General features: G+C 41.6%; 1 protein-coding gene across 2 annotated transcripts; it reads left to right on the top strand.

Annotated features, from left to right (window-relative positions):
• The first annotated feature begins 4,475 nt into the window (after positions 1-4,475).
• On the top strand, positions 4,476-11,691 carry MPC1 (mitochondrial pyruvate carrier 1). Of its 2 annotated transcripts, none has more exons than XM_064509228.1 (4): positions 4,476-4,529; positions 6,952-7,048; positions 9,819-9,951; positions 10,693-11,691. In XM_064509228.1, exons 1-4 carry the CDS (start codon positions 4,491-4,493, stop codon positions 10,709-10,711), a joined length of 288 nt encoding a protein of 95 aa, XP_064365298.1. In that variant the 5' UTR covers positions 4,476-4,490; the 3' UTR covers positions 10,712-11,691. The 2 variants fall into 2 exon arrangements, with proteins under 2 accessions (XP_064365298.1, XP_025965641.1); XM_026109856.2 differs by lacking the exon at positions 4,476-4,529 and adding an exon at positions 6,785-6,872.
• The last annotated feature ends 14,037 nt before the right edge of the window (positions 11,692-25,728 follow it).

Below are 25,728 nucleotides of genomic sequence, written 5' to 3'. Positions count from 1 at the left end.
AACAGCAGTGTCTCTCTCTCTCTCCCTCTCTTAATTGGGAGAGGGGGGAAATCCAGCAGTGATAATGGCTGCATCCTAACAGCACATTTATTTGCTAGCAGTATCCTTTTCCTTTCCAAAGAAAGGACTGTACGTAGCTGAGAAGATATCTGGAATAAACTTTTTCAGCTATATTTCTCCCTAATTCTAGTCTTGAAGTAAGCTATCTGAGTAAGACTGGATTGTACAAAACCAGTGTTCCTCAGGATTCTTCCTTTGTATGTAAAAATTCAACAAAAGATCCATCCCACCAAGATGCTTAATTTATGCTTTATATTACTGTGTGCCCCAATGAAGGGCTGGCATTGGTTGTTCCATCCAGTATGACTTTCTAGCACTGTTTCTTCCCTACTCGGATACTAGTCCAAGTTGCTGACTGTGCCCTATGTTGAGTGTAGAATTCAGATAACTGTCAACAAAAGACTTCTGTTTGTCTTTGCTATAAAAGAGTGCAGTATGTACTTTCAAGCTGTATCTCTTTCAACTTCTTGAAGGCTGTTACCTCACCAGACTGTGTGACTCTCTTGCTTCCCATCATGAAGGAAATGCCCTTGTCCTGCTTACAAAGCAGTTTTAGCAGAGTGTTTTAGGTGGAACATGATGAAGTGGTCGAGTCTAGAAGTTGGCATCTAATTGCTGCAATTAAGCGAGGCTTTATAAATGTGTAACTTGCTTGTGTGACACCAGGAATTGAGTTGCTGTTTGTGACGCCTTCGTTCTTGTGCCTTAAGAATGAAGCTTGACTCTGAATAGAATAATTGAATTCCCCCAAAGCAGTGGAACTGAATACAGTAGCTGCTATTTTGTTTTCCATTATTGTGGCTTAGGGCAGTCAAAACATGTGGACACCTATCAAAATAAGTAGGTTCAGTTTCAGCTTCATAACATGAAAGCAAGTATAGTGAATACATACTACTCTTTTGGGATGGATACACCTGACATTAGAATACCATTACATCATGAGTTAGCTTCTGGATCTTGCACAAAAGAAACAGGATAAATTGCTTTTAAAAGCAGTCATTAATAATTAAGCCTTCTGCCAGTTTCACATCTGGCTTCGCTTAAGTGGTGATTAATAGGTATTCGAATCACTGTAAATTATGTAAATATAGCTTTATTGTAATCATGTCTTTGTACTTTAAAAGTAAATGTAATAAGAATGCAAGCTATAAATACTTTCACTGTTTCTTGTTGGATATTACTGCTGCATTTTAAGCCAGCTAATTAGCATATGAAAGCTCAGTAGCTCTCTATACTGTGAACATGAAGTTGCTTCCCCCCCCATCATAGATATGACAGCTATCACTAAAAACTTATTATCTAAGCCACTAATAGGAACTGAGACATCTAATTTCCTATGCTAATGACTTAAAAGTGATTTCTCTTGAAAAATGTCCGGTGAAATAGCTTTCGCTTCTCTTTGAAGGAGAAGATCTATAGGCCACTAGAGACAAGCTCTCACATCTTTTCATGGTAGAAACCCAAATTACTTAGGATCCATTATGTGAAGGAAAGTAGTCCCAGTCTTCTGGGAACAGAAAAATGGGCAAGGAGGCTTTATCTTTTGGGGCCGTTTTGAAGCATCTCTTCATGCTGACCCTCCAGTAATATAAATCTAGAATTTATGTTAATGTAGATAGTCTTAAAGTAGATAAATTGTTCATTCCTTGTAAAGCATGAGTGCTTTTCTTTTTTCTTTTTTCTTTTTTTTTCTTTTTTTTTTTTTGCCACCTAAAATTGTATCTAGGACTTTCTTGTTTGTTGAAGTGAACTTTAAAAGAATTAGTGTCAGTAGTATAACTAGAATTAGCTGACCTTCGGTTCTCTTCATTAGTAAATCTTTAAACAGTTTCTGTACACAAAGATTTAAATATCTTCCACAGTCCTGTGCTAAAAATCAAGGGACACATTGCACACTGTCAGGATCCTGTATGTTCTGAGAACTCCGCAAGTTACCTTTTTCTGCAGAAAGCTAAAACTCTTTCTACTTAGGGCATGGCAGGGCAGGGGGAACAAGTGGTAATACTTCATTTGCTTTTCTAGAATGGTCTCTGGCCTCTCAGTATGCCCATTGACAATATGGGGAGATGCATATAAAACTCCTGGAACAATACATCTGCTCTAGTATAGCCTTTGGGAATTAATTGTAGTAGCAATACAAGGTATTGATTATCTGTTGGCTCTTCTTGCAATGTCTAGACCCTTATCCAGAAAGTGTAATAAATGAGTAAATAAATCAGCAACTGTACTAGTTAAAGTTTCCAAAACTGGGCAAGAAAGTGTTCTTTTTCCTCTTTAGTGTTTTTCTAAAATACATACTTAATACTACTGTTGTGAAGCTTCCCTGTCTGGCCGATCAGTAAGCAACTATGACAAATATGTGCCTTTCTTCTAGACAAAAGTGTCCATCAGGAAGTACAAAAGTGGTCTAGTTTTATAGTCTTGCATACAGAGAAGGGATTTGGTTATATGCTGGTACAGTATATTTGAGTTCATTTGCATTTCTGTACTTTGCATAGCTTTTGGGGTCTACCTTTCCTGAAACTTTCGTTCCTAAACTCAGTAGTCTTCTCTCTCAAACCATGTTTTAAGCTACAATCCTGACTTCCCTGCAAGTTGCTAATCCAGGTGGACTGCTTTCTGTTTCCAGAGGCACTAACACACCTCTCCAGTTTCTGCTTGTACAATGTTTTCTGTACAAGAAGAGATTTGATTTGTTTAATTTCAGATCTCAAGGCTCCATTTAATTATAACCTGGTCTAAGAGGGTGTTTGTGTGTGTGTGTGGTTTGTTTTTTCCTTTTTTCCCCCTTCCCCTTCTCTTCTGTTCTATGGAGCAGTTGGTGATCTAACACAGCACACCTGGGACTAATGCTGAAGCTATTAGTTCAGCGAGCTAGTTTCTCCTCAGTTTTTGTTCCTGCAGTGTGCTGAGGAGGGACTTTGTCAACAGACTGCATGTAAATCTTAGAAACTACTAATCTGAGGTAGCAACATCATTTCAGGCATAGACATGTGCACTTGCAGTGATATCATCATTATTAGATATAATACATAGAAATAACTTAGCTGCAGTGCTTTGGGGCTGTGTGCCTGCTTCTACAAGAGTCTCTATAACCTTGATCTGTCCTGTTCTACAGTATAATAACTATTCCAGTCTCATGTGAATATGAGGACAGTTGGAAGACCTTAGCCTTGTCAGTTTGCTATGCTGTCAAGTAGCAGACTAGCAGCAGTCAGACTGATTCTATTTTAGGCTCTTGACTGTGCGAAAACAGCTTCCATTTTTAACATGGAGGCTGACTTCTATTGGCCAAAACACATTGTGCTAAGAGATGCACTTTGAACTCATTTAGTTAAGGCTGTGTGAAAAGTGAAGTATGCATTAGTCTCGCAAACTTCCATTAATCATTGTTGCAGTTCAGGTAATAACAAAACCAAAAATGCTAAGTTATTAGACTAGCCAAGAAAACACTAACAAAGCATCTTGAATCAGCCTGCTGCTAATAACAAAGAAGCACTGAAAAGCATATCCAGCTTGCTTTCTGAAGTAGATGCAACTGTTCACCCACCATATTTACTTGTAAAAATTAAAAACTAAAATGCTTAAAGAACATGGAAAATAGTGTGATGTAGGTGATCATTTTTAAAATGTTCTGTGACTCAAAACAGTGCTTCGTGAGCCATAATTGGTCAGCAGTAGGCTTTCCATTCATACCTGGTCTTTAATGAACAAAGTCATAATTCGGCTGAATTATATCAGTATCTTTGTTAGAGAATGTTGAAAAGCCCTAAGCATTTCTGAGATGTAGCAGCAAATGATCTTAAATACATGCTGTAGCCTAGCACTTAGGCATAGATAACTAAATAACATCCGTAATAAGCGATCATATAGTTACAAAATCAAGCGAACCCCATATGCCTGGGATGTAACTGGTGTTAGACCATGGAAAATGTGTTCAGTAGCTCTAACACAGCTGTGGCTGGCCTATACTTAGTGACACTGAGATTCTCTGGCAAGATTTGGCTTGACCTACTTATGTAGGTATACAAAGAACACAAAGTGACTTTTTCAGAGCCTTCACAGAGAAGCCTTAGTTATCTAGCTTTGTCCTAGTCAAACCTTGGAGGGTTTTGACATCCTCCTAAACTAGTTCAGGGTGGGGTCTTTGCTGTGGTCTTGGCTGCTTTGGAAGTCCACTGGGGAGGAAGATCTTCCATGTACCATGATGGGATTTTATCCTACTAGTGAAAATACGTGGGCAACAAACACTTGTCACAGTGACAGCTCTTGAAGGAAGCAGGTTTTTAATACTGCTGTTAATCAAGGTTAATGCTGTGGCGTTTTCCTTACTTCTGCCTTTCTTCAATTTGTGATAAGCTTTTTTCCCCCCTATATGGCTTATGAAGGAAACTAATTTTTTTCTTTTTTTCCTTCCATGTGCTTTCTGAATGGTGAACAACAATGGCCTACTCAAAAAAAACAGTACGGTAAGAAAGGGGAGGGGGCTTCCTGTTTCACTTCATACTTGAATCAAGTAACTTGCAATCTTGTTGCTCTAGCACTGTTATGAACTTGACTGAATCTGAAAAGCCATATTGCTAACCTCCAGGAGTGATAAACTTGTAAAACTTAGGTAATCTTAACCTCAGACTTGTAACTAACAGTAGCTCTTATGGAATGTCTCCTAAAGAATTCATTTCAAAATTAAAGGAGCTTCCTTTATCACACACATGCATACCTTTCCCCCCCCCCCCCCCCCCTTGCTAAGGAGATGGGATCAATCTGGAGTCATTCTTCTGCACAGCAATGGTATTGATAACCTGCCTCAACTACATGGCTTATTTTTAACCAACTTTGCTTCAAACAGTAAATGGCATCATATTGCAACTCTCACTGAAAATTTTTGTCTTCTAACCTTTCATTTTGCTCCTGAAACTGGGAATTGGTATTTTATGCCTATCATAATCATAATGTTATAGAAGACTCTCCTGCCCTTCTCTGTAAACCAGAGAAACTGTATAGGTGCAATTTAATTCTTGTGTGCATAAGCTTCAAAGGATTGCCTGCCTTGGAGCACTTAAAACTAGATAGCCAGTTCAAGCTGAAAGGTTGAAAATCTAGCTATTTGGTCAGCAGAGGAAAGTTGCTGTTTGGCTGCAACACAATGAGTTGAAAGATCATCATTTCATGTAACTTGAGTTTGGAGTGGTCTGTTTTATTGTGTGTGTGTTTATGTTCTAAAGGCAGCTGAATAAATAGCCAGTGTGTTGATGTCCTCATCCTGTTCTTCAGAATTACTTAAACAGGTGCATTAAAGCCTCTGGAACAACAGCATCCTACCTGCTGTTGACTTTCTCTTGCTGTGAATGTCCCTGTTCTGTTACAGGAAATACTTAGTATAGTAAGTGTTACCTTACAACCATGTTTAGATAGCTTGTATAACTGGAAAGAGTTGCCTGGCTAAGTGGCATTTATGTTATCTCTGAGCTGCTTGAGAGCTTTAAACATTCCCAGTGTTGACTTTTTTCTTTTTCTCCTATCAGTAGGAGTGTAGCAAAACCAAATGTATTTACTGCACACTCTTTAAATACCTACTTTTGCTATGAACCTGAGTTTGGACCTATGCACACTCTGACACTTACAGAAATACTACACTGCATCTTGCATAATATGGCACTAAGGTTAAACTAACGAAACAGTGTGTGCAACTTCACCTCACTGTGTTTTGCCTACATTTTGTTCTAGTTCACTTGCTGTATCACAACCCAAATTTGCAGGAAGAAAGTACGACTTTTCATCTAAAGCTTGTTATAGTGTCACAAGCTAATACCCAGCCTAGCAGAAGGGTGTCTGTCTGGTATTCAAACTGTGAGAAACTTATGTACATTGACAATTCCAAATTGTTGGAGTATCTGCAGTATTACAGTTGGGGAAAGACTAAAGAATAGGCATAGTTGGTATCTGCAAAGCTTTGTATCTTGTGAAGTTGTATCTCTTTCACGCTATCTGGCTTGAGTAACTTACACATCCTTGGTTTACCATTAGGAAAAGAAGCTGCTGGAAGTGCTGCATGCATTTTTCTGCAGAAAGAATTCTACTGAAGCCTTATTTTTCCTAATAGTAGAAATTGGGCTTAATGCTATTTTTTATCACAGTTTGGGATGCCTTAGCCAGTATGCTATCTTTTGTCAGTTTTCTGACTGACTTAAGACTTGGTTCTTTCTACTTGTCTGTTTTCTGTATATGCACACAACTGCAGCAGCTCATCCCCTACTCTTATGTCTATTTAATCATTGAGCCTTAGGCAGCCACTAAGTTGTTCCAACAATTGCAGAATGAAGATGTATGTAACAACTTGGTTTGATTGGATGGCCCTGCTATTTCAAAGAGATATTGTAACCACTTGGAGTATGATTGCTGAGGGCTTTCTGATCCTCAGCATAACACAACACTTCCAGTTGTTCATTTTACTTGCTTCTTGTTTCTGTTAGATTCAGAGAAATATTGTCTGAAAGAGATGTTGGCTAAGGTTTTGCACAGAGTGAGCTGTAAAGCTGTTATACTGAGTAGAGCAATGAGACTCCATAATGATGGTTGAAGTAGAATTACACAGAATTGCATTTCATTTTAGTAGCCATACAGGATTGGTAGTTCCTCTTCAGTTTGCAGGATGATTTGGAGTAGGTTCCACCTGCTTCCTTCCTGAAGACTAGATCCTGTTTAAACAAGGGTTTTCCTTCTCCTTTATTTCAAAAGCTGTCTCTCTCTTAACTTGGAATTCTACCCTTAGCCCTGAGCTTCTAGAGTTTTGTATGGCTGAAGGAAAAAAGGTAGATATTTATCTTGTAAGAATACTGAAGAAGCTTTGTGTTTCTGTGTAACTCTCCTTCTCTTTTCTTTTCTTTACAGCACTTCTGGGGGCCAGTAGCAAACTGGGGACTTCCTATTGCTGCTATTAATGACATGAATAAATCTCCAGAAATCATTAGTGGCCGAATGACATTCGGTAAGATCGGAGAGAGACCTCTCATCAGCAGACTGGCTACCAAACACATTCCACATTTGAAGCAGTGATGTATTTTTAATTGCTTGCAAACTAGTGATCAAAGTATATATACAGCATGAGGCTTGTTATCCATATAACTTCACAGGCCACCTAAAAACTGAGATACTAGAATATTACTGAATTCTCTTTCAAAGGGTTTATCAGTAACTCTTGTGTGTAGGGGCTAGAAAAGGTCTCTGTGGTGATCAAAACTGCCATTGCTCTTTATAATTGTTCTGGTATCTTATGCTACTGCATGCACTAGTTCACAACGCATCTCTCTTCCCAGTGCTGTCCCTTGTATCAAGGTCATTATTAATGCTTTGTGGTTAGTACGGGATTTAAGTTGCAACACTGACAAAGTGAAGAAATGGTAATACTGATTCCTCCCAGTGCAGTTGCCTGTGAGTTCCAGGAGGCTAGCATCACCCTTAATGGATAATAATGTGAGAACTTCCTTTTTAAATGCATAAGTAATACTTTCCTCTGCCTTTTTTGGAACATACATAGCTTTTGCTTAGTTGTCTGTTATTCAGATTCTCCATTCTGAATGTTGATAAGCTAGGTAGCTTTAAGGTGCTAGCTTAATTGCTTAAGCTCTTCACTTGTAAAGACATTACTTGTGGCTCTCTAAGCTATTTAACCCATCTTTAGGAAGTTCTTTTCTAAAATAAAAATGCTGGATGTAAAACTATTACATATGTCTCTTCCTTAACTTGTTTCATAGCTTAGTAACTCTTCTTCTCCCAAGACAAATAATTTAGGGTTAAGGAAATCCACAGCTTATATTCATTTGATTCTACTTAGAGTAATTCAGTCTCTTTCTTAGAGATGGAAGACTTGTTCAAATACTGTGTTTTGCAAAATAGCTTTTTGGTGGCAACTGCCCATTTTGGCAAAGTTCAGACACTTAAGACAAAAGCACCATATGCTAATACTGCCATAACTGTCTGGGATACATGCATAGTCCAAAGAGATTAAACTTATATTTGAAGTGCAACAGAATTCGAAACTCATTAGCGAACCCAGTGGTTTCAAAACAGAGGGCTCTGTTCTGGATTTTTGCTATAAATATTAAACTCCTTCAGATGAGCATTTACTGATTTGTTAACTTAACTGCTTGAAAGCAAAGGATTTTAAACAGTGTAAACATGAAGGAAAAATATACAGGATGAAGTTTGAGGAAATGAACAATACTTGTCAATGACTTCAGTTGCAACTAGTTATTCCTGTTACTGGACTTGATCTGAATCACAGCTGAACAGAAGTTTATAAATATTGAATAGCTACTAGACTGTCCTTAAACTAAAAGGTTTTCTAATGTGGAGACAGACTTTAACCAGACTGCTAAAAGCTTGAGGAAATCCTGTGTGATAAGTGCCAATAATTAAGTGTAATACAGTAATGAGCAAGACTTCATAATATGAATTCAAAATAAAAAGTCAGTGCCACAGTGCAAAACTCAGGGTGGTCCAAGAACAGGGCTTACCAGCTTGGTTTATGTACCAGATGTATGCAGTTATCCTGCTTTGGTACCAGCCATGGTTCTAATAAGCCATTATTTGGTTGACCTGACCTTGCTGGCTGACACAGTTCCAGCTTTGCTGGATGGCTAATCCAGACAGATAGAACAAGCAGTTCTGGGTACGGTTACTTAATGCTTTTATTAATGTTTGGCTTAAGCTCTTCACTTGTAAAGACGTTGCTTGTGGCTCTCTAAGCCATTTAACCCATCTTTAGGAAGTTCTTTTCTAAAATAAAAATACTGGATGTAAAACTAGATTTTTTTTAAAGATATTTTGTTCTTGCATATCTTATCACTAACTGAACTGTCATTTTATAATCAGCTAATTAATATATCTCCAATTAAAGATCATATCTATCAAGTGGTTCTGCTTATGCTGCTTGCTGCAGTAGAATTTTTGATGATGCTACTACTGGATTGTGCAACTGTCCTGTAGTAGAATAGCTTTTTTTACAAGTTTACATAGGCTATTACTTGTATAAAAAGTTAGTTTTCCCTTTTAGAGGGTTTGTACTGAAAAAGGCAGTTTTCCTAAAACAGCTCACTTACTAAATTTGTTTTGACTAAGCCTGTCAGAAAACTAAAACTGACTTTTGCAATGCTAATGACTCCTTGGGTTGTAGTTTGCTGCATTTAAATGCACTTGTGGCCAGAGAATAGACTGAAGCTGTTTCTCGCCTTCCTAGAAAGCAGGTAACAAAGCTTTATGCTTCTGAATGTATATGGCTTCTTGGGGAAGGGAACCTTCTTCTCTTAATCTATGTTAGAACTTTCCTGGTAAGAACTATGTGTAAAATAACTACCAATTACTTGAAAAATAGCCTGTGCTAGGAAATGTGTTGAAACAGTTGTATGGAAAGGGCTGTGTCCCATTGGAATTAACAGGACTTCCTTTATTCCCTTGCTGAGAGACAGGTTAGGTAATAACCTGGATAGATTTCAGTTGCATCACAGGGAAGTATATAAGAAATCAATTTTTGCAGAAAGCTGCAGCCCTGTAAGTCTTGTGGTACAAAAGCTAGCTAGCTCTGTTGTGCATTTTTTGTACATCGGATCCTCAGAAGTGGGCAAGTTCTTGGAAATGCTGGAAAACTGACATGCCACTGATAAGCATTCTGCATGTTGTGCATTCCATGAGTATAAAATGAAAGTGATGCCTCAACAAAAATGGGGATATTAAAAAATAATCTATCTCATGTTTTGCAGCACTGTGTTGTTACTCCTTGACTTTCATGAGATTTGCCTACAAAGTACAGCCAAGAAACTGGCTTCTCTTTGCATGCCACTTTACCAATGAAGTTGCACAACTTATTCAAGGAGGACGACTGATCAAATACAGGCAAGTCCCACTTAAATAAGGGGAAACCATAAACTGGCTCTTGGAGTGGTTTGTCTCAGTGGCTTTTAACTATTGTGCAGATTTCTGGTGCTTAATAGGCTTGCAGAAGGTAATGAAGAAACAAGCTTGTTGCCAGTAGGCTGAAGTGTTATTTGTTGGTTTGCACTGCTGCTGAAGCTTTTGCAGGGGTGCACACAGAGGGCTGAAGACCCTTACGTTTATGGATGTAGGCTGGGTTTTCAGCAGCTGCCAGCTATTCTGTTTTGCTTAATGTATTATTCTGTTGGTCATTCCACAAGTGTCAATCTCAGTAAGCAGTTTGAGGTGAAAATGTCCATCAGATTGAAAGGGATGCATGGCTGAAAGAAGCCAAGCCAGACCTTCCTAAGTCAATTGTTCTGGTACATACAAGATGGAGCCAGCATAATTTGACTGGGGAGCAGACTGCAGTCTTGCAGCCTTGTTGTATAGCTTGTAGGGCAGACATTGCCCCAAGCAATGGTAATGAGTCAAGGCTATGGCTCTTTTCTGCTCTAAGAAATTCATGCAGAACAAGGAGAGGGTGAAGCCTTCTGAATTGTAAACTCAAAAATGAGACTGAGCAAAACTGAAAGTGGAATTAGTGTTTTGCATAAATAACTGGCCAGGGGTACCTCATTGTTAAAGTTCTGCTGTAAGTCCAGATGTATGCTAGTGATCGCAGTTCAGTGTTCATTCTTAAACCTGTTCTTCTCTTGGCAGGATGGAGAAAAAGAACTAAATATCTCTTAACTTGAAATAAAGCCAGGGAGTCTGCTCATCCTGAATTACAACCAAGGAAGACTTGCCATGTACAGCTGCTGTGATGATTACAATGGGGATAAAATTGAAACACCTTCATGAGTATGACCCCTTGCCCCCAAATAATTGTCTACTAATTTTTAGCTTGCCTTTTTTAAAGCCAGCAGTATAAACCATTGTAAATCCAGCAATGTAAACCATTGCATTTAATGTCTTGCTGCCTTATAAGTCCTTAATAACTACCCTTCTAATATGGAGTTACTCATCCAAATAAACAGTATTTGGAAAATAACTCTTATCCAACAGCCTGGAAGAGTAAATGGCCCATGACGGTTTGACAAAACTTGTTTTCAAATAAACATGAACACAGAGGTTGCTAAAACAGAACTGTAGGTGGTATAATTGTTCTATGTATTAACATTCTTAAAAGCCATTTAACTTGGGTGCATTCATTCCTATTGTCTCTTTCTTTAAACTTCAGCAGTGGCTTGCTAATCCACAAGCACAAATATGTAGACAGGCAGCCTGGAAGTGACCAGCTTTCCCTCTTCCCTTACTGCATGCCTTGTCTCAATAAAGAGACTCAATTTACATGCGTTTTTAAGTCGCACATTATGTAAAGAAAAATTGGAAAAGCAAAAGCGTAGCACTGAAGGAAGGCAACATTGTCTGTCACTGGTCCTCAAGAAGCTCTGAATGAATTTTAGTGTCCTCCCCCTGTTAGGGATCTTTCTAGATATTTGTATTTCTTATTCAGGAAAAAAAAAATTCTTGGGAGTCTGAGATCTGAAAGACAAAAGATGCCTTTCAGTAATGTTTTGACTTCATTGTGAATCTTTCATGCCTGACCTGCCTGAAAGTGACATTGATGTGAAGATATAGATGACAAAGAATGTATGTTATGGATTTTATTTCAGTGCAGTGTTTTGAACAATAAAACATCTTTTGAATGGCAGTAAATCCTTCCAAAATCCCGTTTTGTTCATCATACTGGGATAACAGAACCTAAAGTAAAATTTCAGTATGAAATATCCTTTTATTTTAATAGCATGAAGTAAAAACTAGCAAGATGGTGAAACAAATGGTATTACCCTCTTCTTGAAGACTTTAGACAAGTGTCCACTGGATGTTAATACCTAGAATTTAACTTCTTTTAACTAGAGACTGTGGAGAGGAGAGAATACTTGACTGAGTTTGAGTGTTTCTGCTATGATAGGCAAGCTTGAGTTCAGTGCTCTTAATATGCATCTGAGTAAATACTACATAATTATCTTTTAGCTATATGTATGTTGAAATAATGGGGACTAGTACTGAGAGACTTGTCAGTTATAATCAATTAAAAGCCTGCTTACTAATCCTGGGCAGAGACTGTGCTGTTCCCTGTTGTTCAGTCACAAAAGGAGTCATCTTCTCTCCCTCCCTCTCCTAGAAAAGGAGAAGCATTAGATTTATTATGAGTGAGAATCATGAGATGCATACAAATAAGGATAACTGATTATCTTAGCACCTTATAGTTTACATAAGCTTGGCATTTCTCAAGGAGAAATGGCTTACATGCAAGTTTGAACTTCATGCAAGTGTAGTAACTTCACCTCTCAAGCCTTAGAGGAGGTAAAATAGCTTGCAGTAATGGAAAACTCTAGGTTTTGACTCACATGGTGCTTTGCTCACTGTTCTGTAGCTGCTATTTGTCCTGCAGTTTCCCTAGGCAGGGAGTCAAACTTGCAGGAGTTTAATAGTCTTCTCTTCTTTTTTCTAATGTGTGGCTGCCTACTTCATAGTCCCTCTACTTTCCTCTCTTCCTTTCTTCCTCCATGCATTCACTGGGAGGAAATGCAAGATTTCTCATTCTGGAGTAGTATGAGAGTGAATTGCAGGTGGGAAGTAGGCTGTTATTTGCTTTGATTAGTTCCTTAAGCCAATGTTACCTTCCTGTAGTTTGTGCAGACTTCTAAGGAAGGGGTGAAACATAGCCTAAAGGTTTAATTTTCTTAATGTGCATGAGAAAAGCCTGGTCATTTTAGAGGTGTGGTTTGTAGTTTAAACATAGGTTTAGGCACTCTGCTGTTCCAAATGAAACTATTTTAAAGTATCAGGTTTAAAACCAGCCTGAATTAATTTGTATGCTTCTCTGGCCCCTTTTAAGGTTACACACAGCACATCCTACAAAACCGAAGTTTAAATAGTGAACAAATTGAGAAAAGTGGATGTCTGCTCAAAAATAGCTTTGTTCATCTCACTACAAAAATAATGAGAAGCTAGCTAAATTGCTGTTATTGCAAAAAAAAAAAAAAAAAAAAAAAAATAGATACCCAAGTTCCTATTTACTTATTTTTGCCTAAGGTGTGTATCTTATTTTTTTTTTTTAGGGGAGGGAGAGCTTGCATATCTTTGCCACACTTATTCTGATATTAGATATTCAGTCCTAGAACAGTTTCTCATAGCTATAGTCACCAGTAGCAGAATTTCCTCTGAAACATGGTCAAAATATTGTCAGAAGCTAGAACTGGTCACAGGTCAGAAGGGATGTTTCCCCACTTCTGAATAGTGGGGCTGCTATTAGAAGCTTTGTGAGTTAAGTGGTGTCTTTAGTGGCATGCCTTTTAGCACATCCTATGTGCTATTGGAAAACCATCACCTTTCACCAGGATTAAACGAGGTGATGACTGTTTGGTCCTAGCCTCAGTAAATAATAGAGATGCTGTGTAAATTATTAAGCAACTTCTAGTATATCAAGGGGGAGAATCATTCCATACACTCCCCAGTCCCTTCGTAGTTCATAAACCATCGCCTGTATCTGAACATCCTGTTTGCCTATAGTTTCTCAGCAGTGCAGATGGGTACTAAATGCATTTCAACCTAAAGGGGGTGTGTGTGTGTGTTCTTGTGTTTTTTGTTTTTTTTTTTTTAATTTATGACTCTTGCAGGGGGAGGGAGGGAAGCAAAGATGTTGATGTACATGTTCCTTATTCTCTGAATCTAGCAGGCTCTATTTCAGGAGGAAGAATGGAGCTCCTCTTGCTGCCCCTCTGATGAGCAGCTGTGCTACCGTGCTGCCTCTTTGGGGGTGGCTTGTGCAAGATGCCTTTGTGCAGATCTGAAGCAGGCTCTCCTTTTAACTCTCATGGGTTGACTGTGAGGGGAAAAGTCTCCTTTCATCCTATTGCTTGTTACTGATGTAGATGGCAAGATCTGTCTGTATTTACATGACTCTTATGCCACTATATTTCATGTTAATGGAGACAGCACTCTTGTTTAGGGAAAACAAGGAAGAGTGCAGTGGGCCTTGTTCTCTCTGGCTTATTCCAGCATCTGCTTGCACTCTGTTTCAAAATTGCTTGTTGAGGAGGGCTACAATGCAGGTTAGCTTTTACAGCTGCAGTTCATGAGGAGGAGACTTGGGAAGAAAGATGGTGGTGTGGTTTCTCAACCAAATGATGAAATGAGTGTACTCATGGTAATACACATTTAAAATACATGTTAGCCCTTCCTTTTCTGCAAAAATAGAGGTTTGGGATGTGGAGGTGCATAATATTGGCTTCGTAGCTCTTCAACTACCACAGACAGGGGTGCTGAGGGGATCAGGGCAGAGACTGCTCATGGTAGAAGCAGCCCCTCTCCCAAGTGGTACGGAGTCTCAGCATTAGGTAAGTAATGCTGATATTTCTGATGTCCTGATGTGTGAGGCTGAATGGCCAAAGCAGCACTTGTGAGCTGCTGATAGCGCTAGGCTGTGTTTGCTGCAATTTGACATCCTCAGGAGCTCTCAGATTAGGAGACAAAAGGGAGATTGTGAATTCGTGGGTAATTAACTCTTTTACGTGGTTAAACGTGTTGGTCTTACACAAGCAAGATCAAATGAAAAGAGTTTGGTATGTGAGTTTAGTGCGCTGAAATAACTTCATGCGGACTGCATTTAAAAGTCTAAAATAACTTGTCCAGTAGGAGCTGATCAACAAACAGTGGAAATGCTGATGCAGATTGTAGGGTCTATAAGGAGAAATAGTTTGTTCTATCTTGACCAACTGTCTTTTTACTATATTCACACCTCACCTCAGGCAAAAGGAGGAAAATGCTCATGCTAGCCACTCAGCATTTTCATTCCCTTATGTTTAATTGCTTCACTACAAACTCCAAGCTCCTGAAGTTTCCTTCCCTCTCCTGAGGAGCTCCATGACATCCTGTTTTAGGTCCAGGTTCCAAACTTTCCTCATAACTGGTAGTTGCTTGAAATGCCCATGCCACGCCACTGCTTTGCACTCAGCTCACACCAAGAGCCAAAAGAAAAGACCCCTATCTGGTCTGTTCCTGCTGGCCCTGCGCTGCTGAAGGAAAGCGGGCAAAAAACAGGCTTTTCAACATGCAGCCCCCTCAGGTGTTAGAAAGCTGTAAAGTGGCCCTTTAATGAATCGTCTATTTCCACAAATCTTGTCAACTATTTTCTTGGTCTCTCACAGCTATGACAATGCTGCTATTGTAAGATTAGTCTCATAGACCAGTAGCCTGATTGAACTGTGCTCTGAATGCTTGTGCTGTACCAGATATTCGAGACACATCTGCTTTTCACTTTTTTCCTAATTTTTACTCTGGGATAGTCTTCTGGGCAAAGAAATACCAACCTTCTGCTGCCTGCGGTGTTCATGACATTCAGTAACCATTGCCATTGGTTCAAAGTGTGATATCTCACAGCCTGATTTTATTTAGGAAACCTTTGTACAGTGATAAGCACCTTTCATGGGATGTAAAGGGACAGGGCACTGTCTGGGATGAGGAACTCTGCTGAGATGGATGTTGCATAGCCTGTCAATCTGCTTAGAGACAAAAAGTTTATATGGGGAGAGTGCCACCATGCGGCCTGTGTCCTCCTTTCACAGCATTAGTTATCAAGCCATTTACCTACCATTTTTTTATTTACATAAAGGTGCTTGAAAAAGGAGCCTTAAGGAGGAGAAAAGAGAAAATAGGTCAATAAATAATTGTATAGCTAATCTGCATCACGTTCCTCTAGCACAAAATACCAAGACACTGGTGTATGGCCATTTTGGGGATCGTGCTGCCTGTGGTAACCCAAAAATAGGGAAGTGTTTTAGAGACTCTGGAGAGTTTTATCCATTATCAAATCTGAGTACCTTAATGGAGTTAGTGGCTTTCATTTGGTACTCAGCATTAGATAAAAGAATAAGACCATGCCAGCTTAACTGGTTAATAGTAATTCAAAGTTAGTGCTGGGTATTTGCATTTAATTTATAAGATTATAGGGCTTGTTTCTACATGTTGTTCTGGAATAGCTATTAGACTTCACTTTCACAGCTTGCTTTAATCCTAATAACTTTTCAGCTGTAGCATATATCCTGCCACTAAGAACATACGCGCTGCTCTCATCACATGCCCTTCCCTATGTATGTCTGCTGCTACTGCTCCACCACAGCAAGACTGGGATGCGCAGGGCCTTTCCTCTCTTGGTGCAGTGGCTGCAGCTGTAGCATCAGCTGCTGCTGCCTTTCATGTTTTCAGACAGAAAAGAATTTCTCACATTTCTGAGCAAGTGCTGCTAGACTGCTGCTAGGGAATGTGACACCCTTGGGAATTCAGGCAGGAGACAGTGCCAGCTCAGTTCTCCTTCCTTACATCTCTCATCCCCCACCCCCTTCAAATCTCAGCTTGAAAAGATCAGTTGACCCACTTACTCTAGCAGGGCTGGAGAGTATTTAGCTTGCAATGGTATTAAAATAGCTCATAGCTTCTTCTGTTGTTGCAAGATTAAGCAGCTTTGATTTGGAAGGCTACTGATTTATGATTCAAAGGTGGAGGTCATTTGGTAGTATGGTAATAAATCACCAAAAAGCAATAACCATAACTGTGGGGTCAGAAGAGGAAAGGAAATTGCCTCCAAAGTTTCTTTAAAGAGAATAACAAAACAGCCACCAATAGTGTATTCTTTTCAACCTCCTACAATGTCATGTACTAATATAATCATTTCAGCTAATGCTGCAGTGTACTGTATATTCTCCTTTCATTCTGTTTCCGTTGCTTCTGTTTAATCAAGTTCTCCCTACTCTAAAATGAGCAGAAAACTCCCTTTAGCCAGACTACTGTCCATACAGCCTGCCAGCTTTTGGACAAAAACCTTCCTAGGAAAACCTAGTTCTTCATAGCATTACGGTTTGTGTTCTGTTCTCCATACAAAGCACAATGGTGCCATCTGAATGAGGACAGCAATGTAGAAAGTAAAGGCAGTTAAGAGCGGGGATAAAAAGATGAGAAAAAATATAATAATTAAAAAAATGCTAATGAGATGTATTAATTGGTGGGCCCAGTACAAAGCCCTGTATGAATACAACTTGTTTTTCACAATAGCACGACAAGCTGCCAGCATTATAAAATGGTAATATATGACAGACTTACAAACACAGTTAGCTCTCTTGAGTCTTCAGCCCATGTCTCACAGCATACTTTGATGCCATCCACTTTTAGGGAAGGACTGTGCTAACTACCTAATTTAATGCTTCTGCAGTTCTACAAAAGTAAAACCAGAGTACTTCTGCTGTCACTTTATGCAGAAGCTGAGAGAAATTTATTCTGATTGAACAAGACATTGCTGCAAGCTTCACTTCCTTTGCAAAGTGGGGGAAAAAAGTAGTTTCGTGTTCTAAGCTGAGGCAGTTTGTCTTTATTAAATAAACTGTGAAGTCTCTCTGCAACCACTCCCTTTCTGCTTTCGCTGATCTAATAGCTGTCAGTGCACTGCATTTCATCACTGTGGTAACCACTTATAAATAACCAGTGTCAATAGAATCAACCCACCTGCAAATAGAGCACTGAAGTTGCAGAATGCAGAAATATTGGCATCCTGGATAACTTGCTCTGAGTGCTATCACGTAGGTTCTGCTCCTTCAGAATCATCACCTCTCTCCTTATCTCATGGCCAAATCCTGGCCATGATATTGCTCTCTCCTCCTCTTCTTTCCTCCTGCTCCCTCTATTTATTCATACTTTTTTTTTTTTTTTTTTTTAACAGTAGTGTTCAGGTAACTATGCCAACCAGCCTAAGAATTTTCAGCCTATTCATTTATTCTGAAATCTGGGTCATGTTGTTCTCACTAAATGAAGCTATTATATGGGGGTAACTGACTCACACTCAGCCTCTGGTATAAGTGCAAGTATCTCCAATTACAGCAGCTCTTGCACAAGCTTATGTGATAGCTGAGTCTGGACCGCTGTGTAGAAACACGTAACTATACAAAGCAAGCCACTTCTGATTTTGAAAGAATTTAGCCCATATCTTACCCCAAAGAACTGTATTGTATCTGGCTTTAATAGGTGTTGATTTATAGGAAGGTGGGAATAGCCACGTGTCAAACTTGTTGCCTTAGTGGATGTATTAACTAAAGGGATGCCTCCTCAGAGTGGTACCCAGTGATGTAAGTGAGACTAGTAACCTTTCACTCATTCTCTGAAGAGGACATGTCATGCTGTGAGATTGTAAGGCTGACTCTTGGCAGAAGAGATTAGTCTCCTCAGGACTCTCATTCTGCAGATCCATTTCTGGATCTGAAATCATGGTGCTTGAACACAGAAAGACCTCCCCATTGTAACTTGTACCAATGCCATCTGAATAGATTCTCATAAACACTCCTTCTTTGCACACTCAGGTCTCTTTGCCCCTGGATCACTTAAAATCCCAAGATATTTATTGTGTTTGTTCATGGGGTAAGTCATGTGAGGCAACAATTATAAGATATTTTTGTACACATTTGATGTTATGGGTCACTTAGGAGCAAAGCACAAAGCCAGCAACGTGATCAGTAACCTTTCTAATACTTTGTGTTTCTTGTAACGTAAGTTGATAAACATTAGCATCAGCTCTCAGCCAGCTTATTGCTAGGAACAGGAACAAGCTCTAAGGTTCAAAGGTTTGGCTCTGTGAGTGTACCATGCCACAGAAAGAGATGAGCTCACAAGGCTATTTGTTAATTACTTGTATTGGTCGTATTAGCCATGATGATCCAATACAGGCTATTATTTGTAGGTTCCCTACAAACCTTTTCAGTAGCTCATGGTGTTACTGTGGACCAAAAACAAACCTAGCTACTGTGCCCACCCTTTCAGGAAACAGTTGTATTTCTGCAGTTGGCTTCTGTGGGTGTCAGCTCCCCACATCAGAGCCCTACGAATGAGATTCGTTTCTGATGCTGAAGAAGTGACGATTAGCTCTGGAAAGGTTACCTGTTGCTGTCAGCAACACAGGCTTGTTGGAGGAGGCTCATAATCCTTGCATTTTTGGGAGCACGGGATCTCTTCGAAAAACACCAGGGCCATTATTCTCCACTGACATACTCTCCTCCTTTGAGTACACTTCAGAAGCTGCTTTTTGACATGAGACATTGGCACCAGGGAGCTCAACTGAGATGGAGTCTCATCAACTAGAATAGGCAAGTCCCTGAAACAGCCCTACATTTTCTGTTTTCTACCATGATCGTTATGGGTGTCTGTAAAAGATCCTTTACTCAGTTTTACTTAGAACCCCTCTTGTAACCCCTAGCTTCCACCTCCTCAGCAATATTTATTTAAACATCCCTTTTCCTGTCATTGCCAGAAGTGAAGAATGCAAAGGAGGAATATGGGATATTAGAGGCCTACAGTGTGACCACAGCAATTGCTTTTTAAGGAATATGGATTTACAGTTTTACAGCTGAAAGAGCTTTCAGACTGAAGCGGACAGAGTGTGCTCTATGTACGATAGAACTGTGCCACCAACTGCACTGATTCAGCAAGCTGGCTGAATTCGTGTATTGTTCAGGAAGGCAATGCTACTCAGCAGATTTTCTAGCTAGCTTCAAGTTTAGATGTGCAAGCTAGTGAGGTCAAGAGTCAATGAAATTTGTAAGCAGACAGCACCACAGCTTAGGAATACAGAAGCAAACTGCAGTTTGCAAATCCATAACCTCCTCATCATGAAACCAGAAAACAGCCCCAAAAGCAATGTTTGTCAGCTAAAGGCAAAATAGTATTTTGTAGCTGCTGTGGTGACTTCTGCTCAGAAAAAGAATTTGAATGTGTTAGAAAAGCAGAACAAGTTTTGAATCCCACAGCCTTATCAGCCAAAATTTATCAACACAGAAATATTTCTGCCCATATCAGGGCAGATGTATTATGGAGGATGGGGAGTCCTCATGAGAGTGGTTCAAAGTTTCAAATGCCTCAAAGTGACTGAACAGCCCAATTAAAAGCATTTTCAGAGGTGAATAAAGAGATGTCTGCATACAAAATATTGCTAGCACCAGAAGAAGTACAACTCTACCAACAAAGCTCTGATTCAGGTCTCAGAGGCAATACATTTTAGCCTGCTTGTATTGCCACTCTGATATCACAACAATTCTCCTGAAATCTGAGCTAATATTTTTGCCTGAGTCCTCACTGTTCTGTAACTGCATCAGTCTGCTTTGAGTAAAGGTATCTCTGATACAGCAGTGCTGCATTGCATGGTGTAACTTGCAGCTCTTTGCATATCTATGGGACTTAGGCACATAATAGATTCCTAAGGGTATGTAATGCCTGGATTTTATTGGGAGTCAGGCATCTAAATTATTTCAGGATACAGGACCAAAGAATCTAAGCAATTTGCAAAAATAAGACTTAGGGTCTTATTGGAGAAGCTTAACCAGAGTCTCCATTTACTAAATGACAAATATATAAGCACAGTCAGCCAGAGGTGTGGAATCCCTAATTTTAGACAACAACAAAAACACAGCTTTTGGAGTTTTTAAATTGAGCTGAATTAGAGATAAGAAAAATATTCAAGACGTGTGCTGTTAGCTTCCTTCTCCTGCAAATTGTATGTCTACTGACTTTTTCGGAACACAGGCCTATTCTGAGTTGCTCGTTTCTCATGGTAATTCAGTGACAATCTCAGATGTTTCATGACTGTGCAGAGAATTTAAGAACATCTGCGAAGCAGAGAAAATGGGAAAAATAAATCGCGGGTGACTTCTGTCAATGCTCTGCTCCAGAAAACAGCAGGGAAGCACACTCAGCCCTTTGCATTGTGCAATGGGAAACAGCTGCAGCCCGGCAGGGCCCGCCGGGAGAGGGCAGCGCTGGGACGCGAACTAATGTCCCTCGCTCGGCGGGGCTCATGTCCCACTGCCCTGCTCTGCTTTACAGCGGGGAGACCACAGGTGTGTAACGGTAACAAAAGCAGAGTCTTTGCCAGGTGTTTGAATGCCCGTATTCACTGCGTGAGAAGTAAGCCATCAGTAATCCAAAGCAGAGCCAAATACTCCTGCATAAAGTTACGGAGACCAGATGGGTGGAACCAGATCTAATTTGTCCATGCCCATCTATCTATCTATACATTGGGATGAAAGCCTTCTCTTTCAAAACAGCTCTTTTTGCATCTTTACTCTTGTTTCTATATTTTGCTCTCACATATGATGTGGAGTTAAGATCCATTTGTAACTAACAAGTCATTAGCAATACTTCAATGCCATCAGTTCTGAGGGATACTTCAGGGACTTTTTGGATCTAAGCTTGTATCCTCTCATTGCTTAAAGCAGCAGTCCTACCATGCCCACTATACACAGTATTTTTGTAAAAGTAAGCAGAAGTTGTACGTAAAGGCTGGTCCTGTCTGTACTGAAATTAAGGGAAGTAATGGTGAGATTCATCACCCTTAATTCATCAGAATGAAAGTTAAGCATCTGGCCTAGTCATCTGAGCTTCCTCTATACTCAGTGAAGAGCAGCCGGCAATCTATCCCCCACTAAAACAGGTATTTTAGGTGAGATGAACTGTCCCCTGAAAGTGTCATTCTTTCTCTATGGACTGCAGTAATCTGGAAGATTACTCTTAATTTCAGGTTTAATCTTTAGCCTGCATCTAGTTAAATCTAGTCAGGGAAATGAAAGCTAAAGCCATGAAGATGAAGGCCGATTTTGAAAATCCATCACAACTGCACTTTTGAAGGTAGCACAGGAGATGTACCCATGTTATGAAGGCCTTGAACAGATCATCAGGTGGGACCTGATGCTTGTTTCTTTGAGTCTTGGGATTGCCATGAGGCAGAGCCCAGAGGAGAACATGCTTTCTGGCCCCCCTGCCTCAACCCTGCAAAAGATTTCTGTGAAGGCACAACCAGTGACACCACCTTTGCCTGCTCTTCATCACAGCCTGCATCAACCACTTCAGCAAGTATTAGCACTTCAGAGTCCAACCCAAACAAAGGTACTGCATTTTTGTACATATATTTGGGGAGGAGGTGGGGGGGAGGAACAACTGGGGAAGAAGAGGTGTGTGAGGCTTATAGCATTGGTCTCAGAGCTATAGGGAGGTGACATACATCACTGGTTTTACCACCAAGACTGTTAGGTTTTGAAAAAAACAGTTCTCTGGGGAACTGTGGGGGAAATCTATAAAGCAGCTAGCTAAGTCAGAAAACACATACCCAGGCCCCGTCCTGTATCAGTGACTAGGGCCCCAACATCTGATGAACTGCGCATACATTATGCCTGCTAAGGCCTCTGCATGGATCCCCTTCCCCTCCCCAAATAGTGGGTTATGGGCTGATGGTGTGGTAAGGGTGCTGCACATATAAATACTTCAGAACCCATCAACAGGTCGTGGGGGCATACCGGGAATGAAAGGCAGTTAGCAGCTGATGTAGTGGTCACTCATGATAACACTCCTGCTCCCTGTCTCCCTTCACATGCCAGCATGCATGAAAAGGCACATGGTGGCCCTGCCTCAGCCACTGCAGTGAATGCGGGGAGGGGGGGAGGAACGTGGTGGTGGTGGGGTGGCCAGGAGAGGGTCCTGCTCCTGAGACTTCCCCAGTCAGACACAATTAAGATGTTTGCTGTGGGCTGTATATCACTTGGGAGGAGATGGGGATGAGACTGCCATGCTCTGACACATTTGTTGTCACGCTATCACTTCCTGTGGAAGCATGAGCCCACAGCATTTCTGTGGAGGAGAGGAACTAGTAAAATTAAATTGTGTTTTTTGCCATGCCTCTGCCCAAGCAGATAGCAATGAAGCAAACAAAACTCTTGGCACTGAGCAGCCATAAAACAGCCTGTGATGTTACCTGGTGTGAGGTGGAACACAGGCAAACTTACATGAGGAGAAATCCCACCTTGTTGATCCGGGGGGGGGGGGGGGGGGCGGGGAAGGGTTGTGCCCTGTGGCACACAAGCCTGCACCATTCCTCAGTCTGGGAGATTCCTGGCAAACACTGAGTGGATGCCCCTGCTGTACTGGTCCTCACCCACCACCTCTAGGGGCACCTGAAGCAGTAGGACGTCAGGACATCCCCTCCCCCCCCCCCCATTCAATGCAAACCCAACAAAGCAACTTCTGTCCCCACAACCTAATGCCAGCTCTGCTCCCCACCTCCAGCACTCAAATGCCTTGTGCATTTCTCTGTTCTGCTACTGCAGAAATCACCAGGCCCTAGGACAGAGCGCTTCCTGGGCCTTCAAGTGGGTGATGGCACAGACAATGCCCACCAGGCCCTGGTAGGTCAGACTCTTCAGAGCTTGGCTTCCTCATGCGTCACAGACAGTAGTCAGGGCAGCAATGGGTCTGTCCTAGTACTCCCACCACCCTGCAGAAAGCTGTGTCCTCAGAAAGCTGCAGGCCACGAGAGGATAGCTGGAGGTCACAGAGCCCAGCCTTGTATGCTCCCCCTGTGCAGGATGGACTTGCTTTCCTCTCTTCTGCAAGGTCCCCTGATGAAGAAGGGAGGCACTGGGAAGGTGGGAGTCACTGGCAGGATCATCCAGGAAGCAGTTCTTGGCATGTGCTGGCCAAGAAGTCAGGAGCAGCAGCTCTGCCAGGGACCACTTCCCTTCAGAGAACCAAATGATGCTTCCACACTGGCACTGTTGGGCAAGCTGCAGGGGAGGAGGAGGAGGAGGTCACCAGGGACTTCCGCTCACCCCCTCCTGTCCTTATCGACTGGAAGGTACCAATGTCCAATAGGCAGCCAAACCAGGAGGATGGTAGCAAGCTCCAGGTGGTGCGGTGACTGCCTGGGCCTCTCCCCTTCTCCCACCAACCATGGGCATTGGGCCTGTCCTGCTAGCCAGAGGCCCGCTGATAGCCAAATTTTGTTAATGGTAGCCCCATTGGCCATGCCAGGACACAAAAGGATTGTTTTGTTGCCCCCCCCTCCCCCCATTCTCCAACTCTTTCGTCATTTCTCTTCCCCTCTTCTGAGGGTCTAGGGCATGTTGTTCCCTCACGCACACTCCCTTCCCTGCTCAGCTTCATGCAAGGTACGGGCTGTGCTGGCTGGCTCAGCAAACAATGTTTTGATGTTGTTTGGCAACTTCCATGCACCCTTTTCCGTAGGTGTTTCTCCCGTTCAGATTTCTGCCTTGTCCTAAGGCTACCTGAGATATTGATGGCCTATCGTGAAGCTGGAAAGGTACAGTTAGCATCCAACTGTTTCACCCAAAAGTCTATGTACCAGGCACATGAGAGACTCTTAAGAGCTGAAAAGGGAGCTGAAAAAGCCACCAGCTTTAAGAGCTGAAAAGGGTGTTTGGGGAGGGGAACAGGACAGAACAGTGCCACTGAGATACTTTTGTGACACTGAGAAAGGGAGTGGAAGGTTTTTATCCTCAAGGGCCTCATCAGGGGCTCTGCCTTCTGCCACCCTGGCTCTTATCGAGTTTCACTCACCCAACGGCATCTTACACAGCCCTTATCAAGCTTCTTCCTCCCCTTAACAGCTGCGTTTCTCTTTTCTGTCACCTTCTAGCAAAGCCAAAAGCAGGGCACTCCCCAGTCAGTGCCTTCCCCATTTTCCCTAGTTGCCAGCTTCATTTTCCCTGCAGACCAGTCAGACTTGGGAGGTATTCTGAGGGCGGGTCAAGCAGCAAAGCCACACGCCAAAGTGCAGGAATGGCCAGGAAGGGTATAGAGGTCAGCATCTAAATAGACCGTGATAAAGGATAGGGAAGACTGAGACAGAGTGATTGTGCTTGGCTGGAAGGGCTGGTGGTTTGAATGCCACTCTGAATGAGCAGGAGAGGCACAGGACAGCATGAAGGCCTCTCCCATACTCGTTTTCCTAGGGGCAGAGGTAATCATGACAGTGAGCCATACTAAGAATCTGTTCTTTCCTAATGTTTCCACCACATCCAAGAGCATAAGGCATTTATAGTTAATCACATTTCCCTCTACCCCATGCTTTTTCACATGGTTAGCATATTCATAGCCTTCAGCACCAGTGAGCACCCTATCACTATGTTGAGTGCTATGACCACTTTGCAGAAAGGACGGTGCACAACACTGCTAAAGAAACTTTTCTTCACTATTCCGGTCCTGATGCAAAAGCACCTGACTTCCTTGTAGGCGTTGCGCAGGCCACAACAGACACCCATAATTCATAGGGTACCGAGAATATTTGTATCCTTGTCTACACTGTGTCTCCTATCTTGTAATCATGACCAAACGCATGCTCCCTTTCAACCACGTATGTGGTAAGCTCATGGCTAAACCAGGCACAGGCTCCACTGTTGTTCCAGAATGACCTTATGCTCTATGGGTTATGTAGTATTTCCGATAGGACAGACTAGCATGCGAATACAGCAGATTATTTTCTTCTCTGGAGCGTGATCACTAAGTAATAATAGTTCTAACAGCAGCTTGTGTAATCGTGTCAATACCGTTACAGTTCTTGCATTGCCTATCAGCGCAAAAGCCCTTTTTTAACTACCAGTTTGCACTACCGAGCTAACGCAAATCACATTTTCTGTACGCAGCCAGCTAAACCATATCTGAAGCAAGCAGAGAAGGCACGGCGGCAATGCAGAAGCGCTCCCTGCGCCCGAGCGCTTCCACAGCATCCCCCTCGTGTGTAACCCGCCGCCGCCCAGCGGACCCCGCCACGACCCCGCCCTCCGCGCCGCGGGCGCCTCCAACGGGCGCCTCCAACGGGCGCCCCCAACCGCCGCCCCGACCCGCGCGCAGGCGCGGACCCCGCCGGCG

Source organism: Dromaius novaehollandiae, chromosome 3 (genome assembly GCF_036370855.1).
Source record: "Dromaius novaehollandiae isolate bDroNov1 chromosome 3, bDroNov1.hap1, whole genome shotgun sequence".
Lineage (NCBI taxonomy): Eukaryota > Metazoa > Chordata > Aves > Casuariiformes > Dromaiidae > Dromaius > Dromaius novaehollandiae.
Note: the sequence above shows the minus strand (reverse complement) of the source record. Positions and strands in the feature narration are given on the sequence as shown.

Excerpts from the sequence above, each read along its gene's own strand:
- MPC1 (XM_064509228.1), top strand. The coding sequence starts at position 4,491 with ATGGTGAACAACAATGGCCTACTCAAAAAAAACAGTACG. Across the intron at positions 4,530-6,951 it reads TACTCAAAAAAAACAGTACG|CACTTCTGGGGGCCAGTAGC; the intron begins GTAAGAAAGGGG and ends TTTTCTTTACAG. Across the intron at positions 7,049-9,818 it reads TAGTGGCCGAATGACATTCG|CACTGTGTTGTTACTCCTTG; the intron begins GTAAGATCGGAG and ends CATGTTTTGCAG.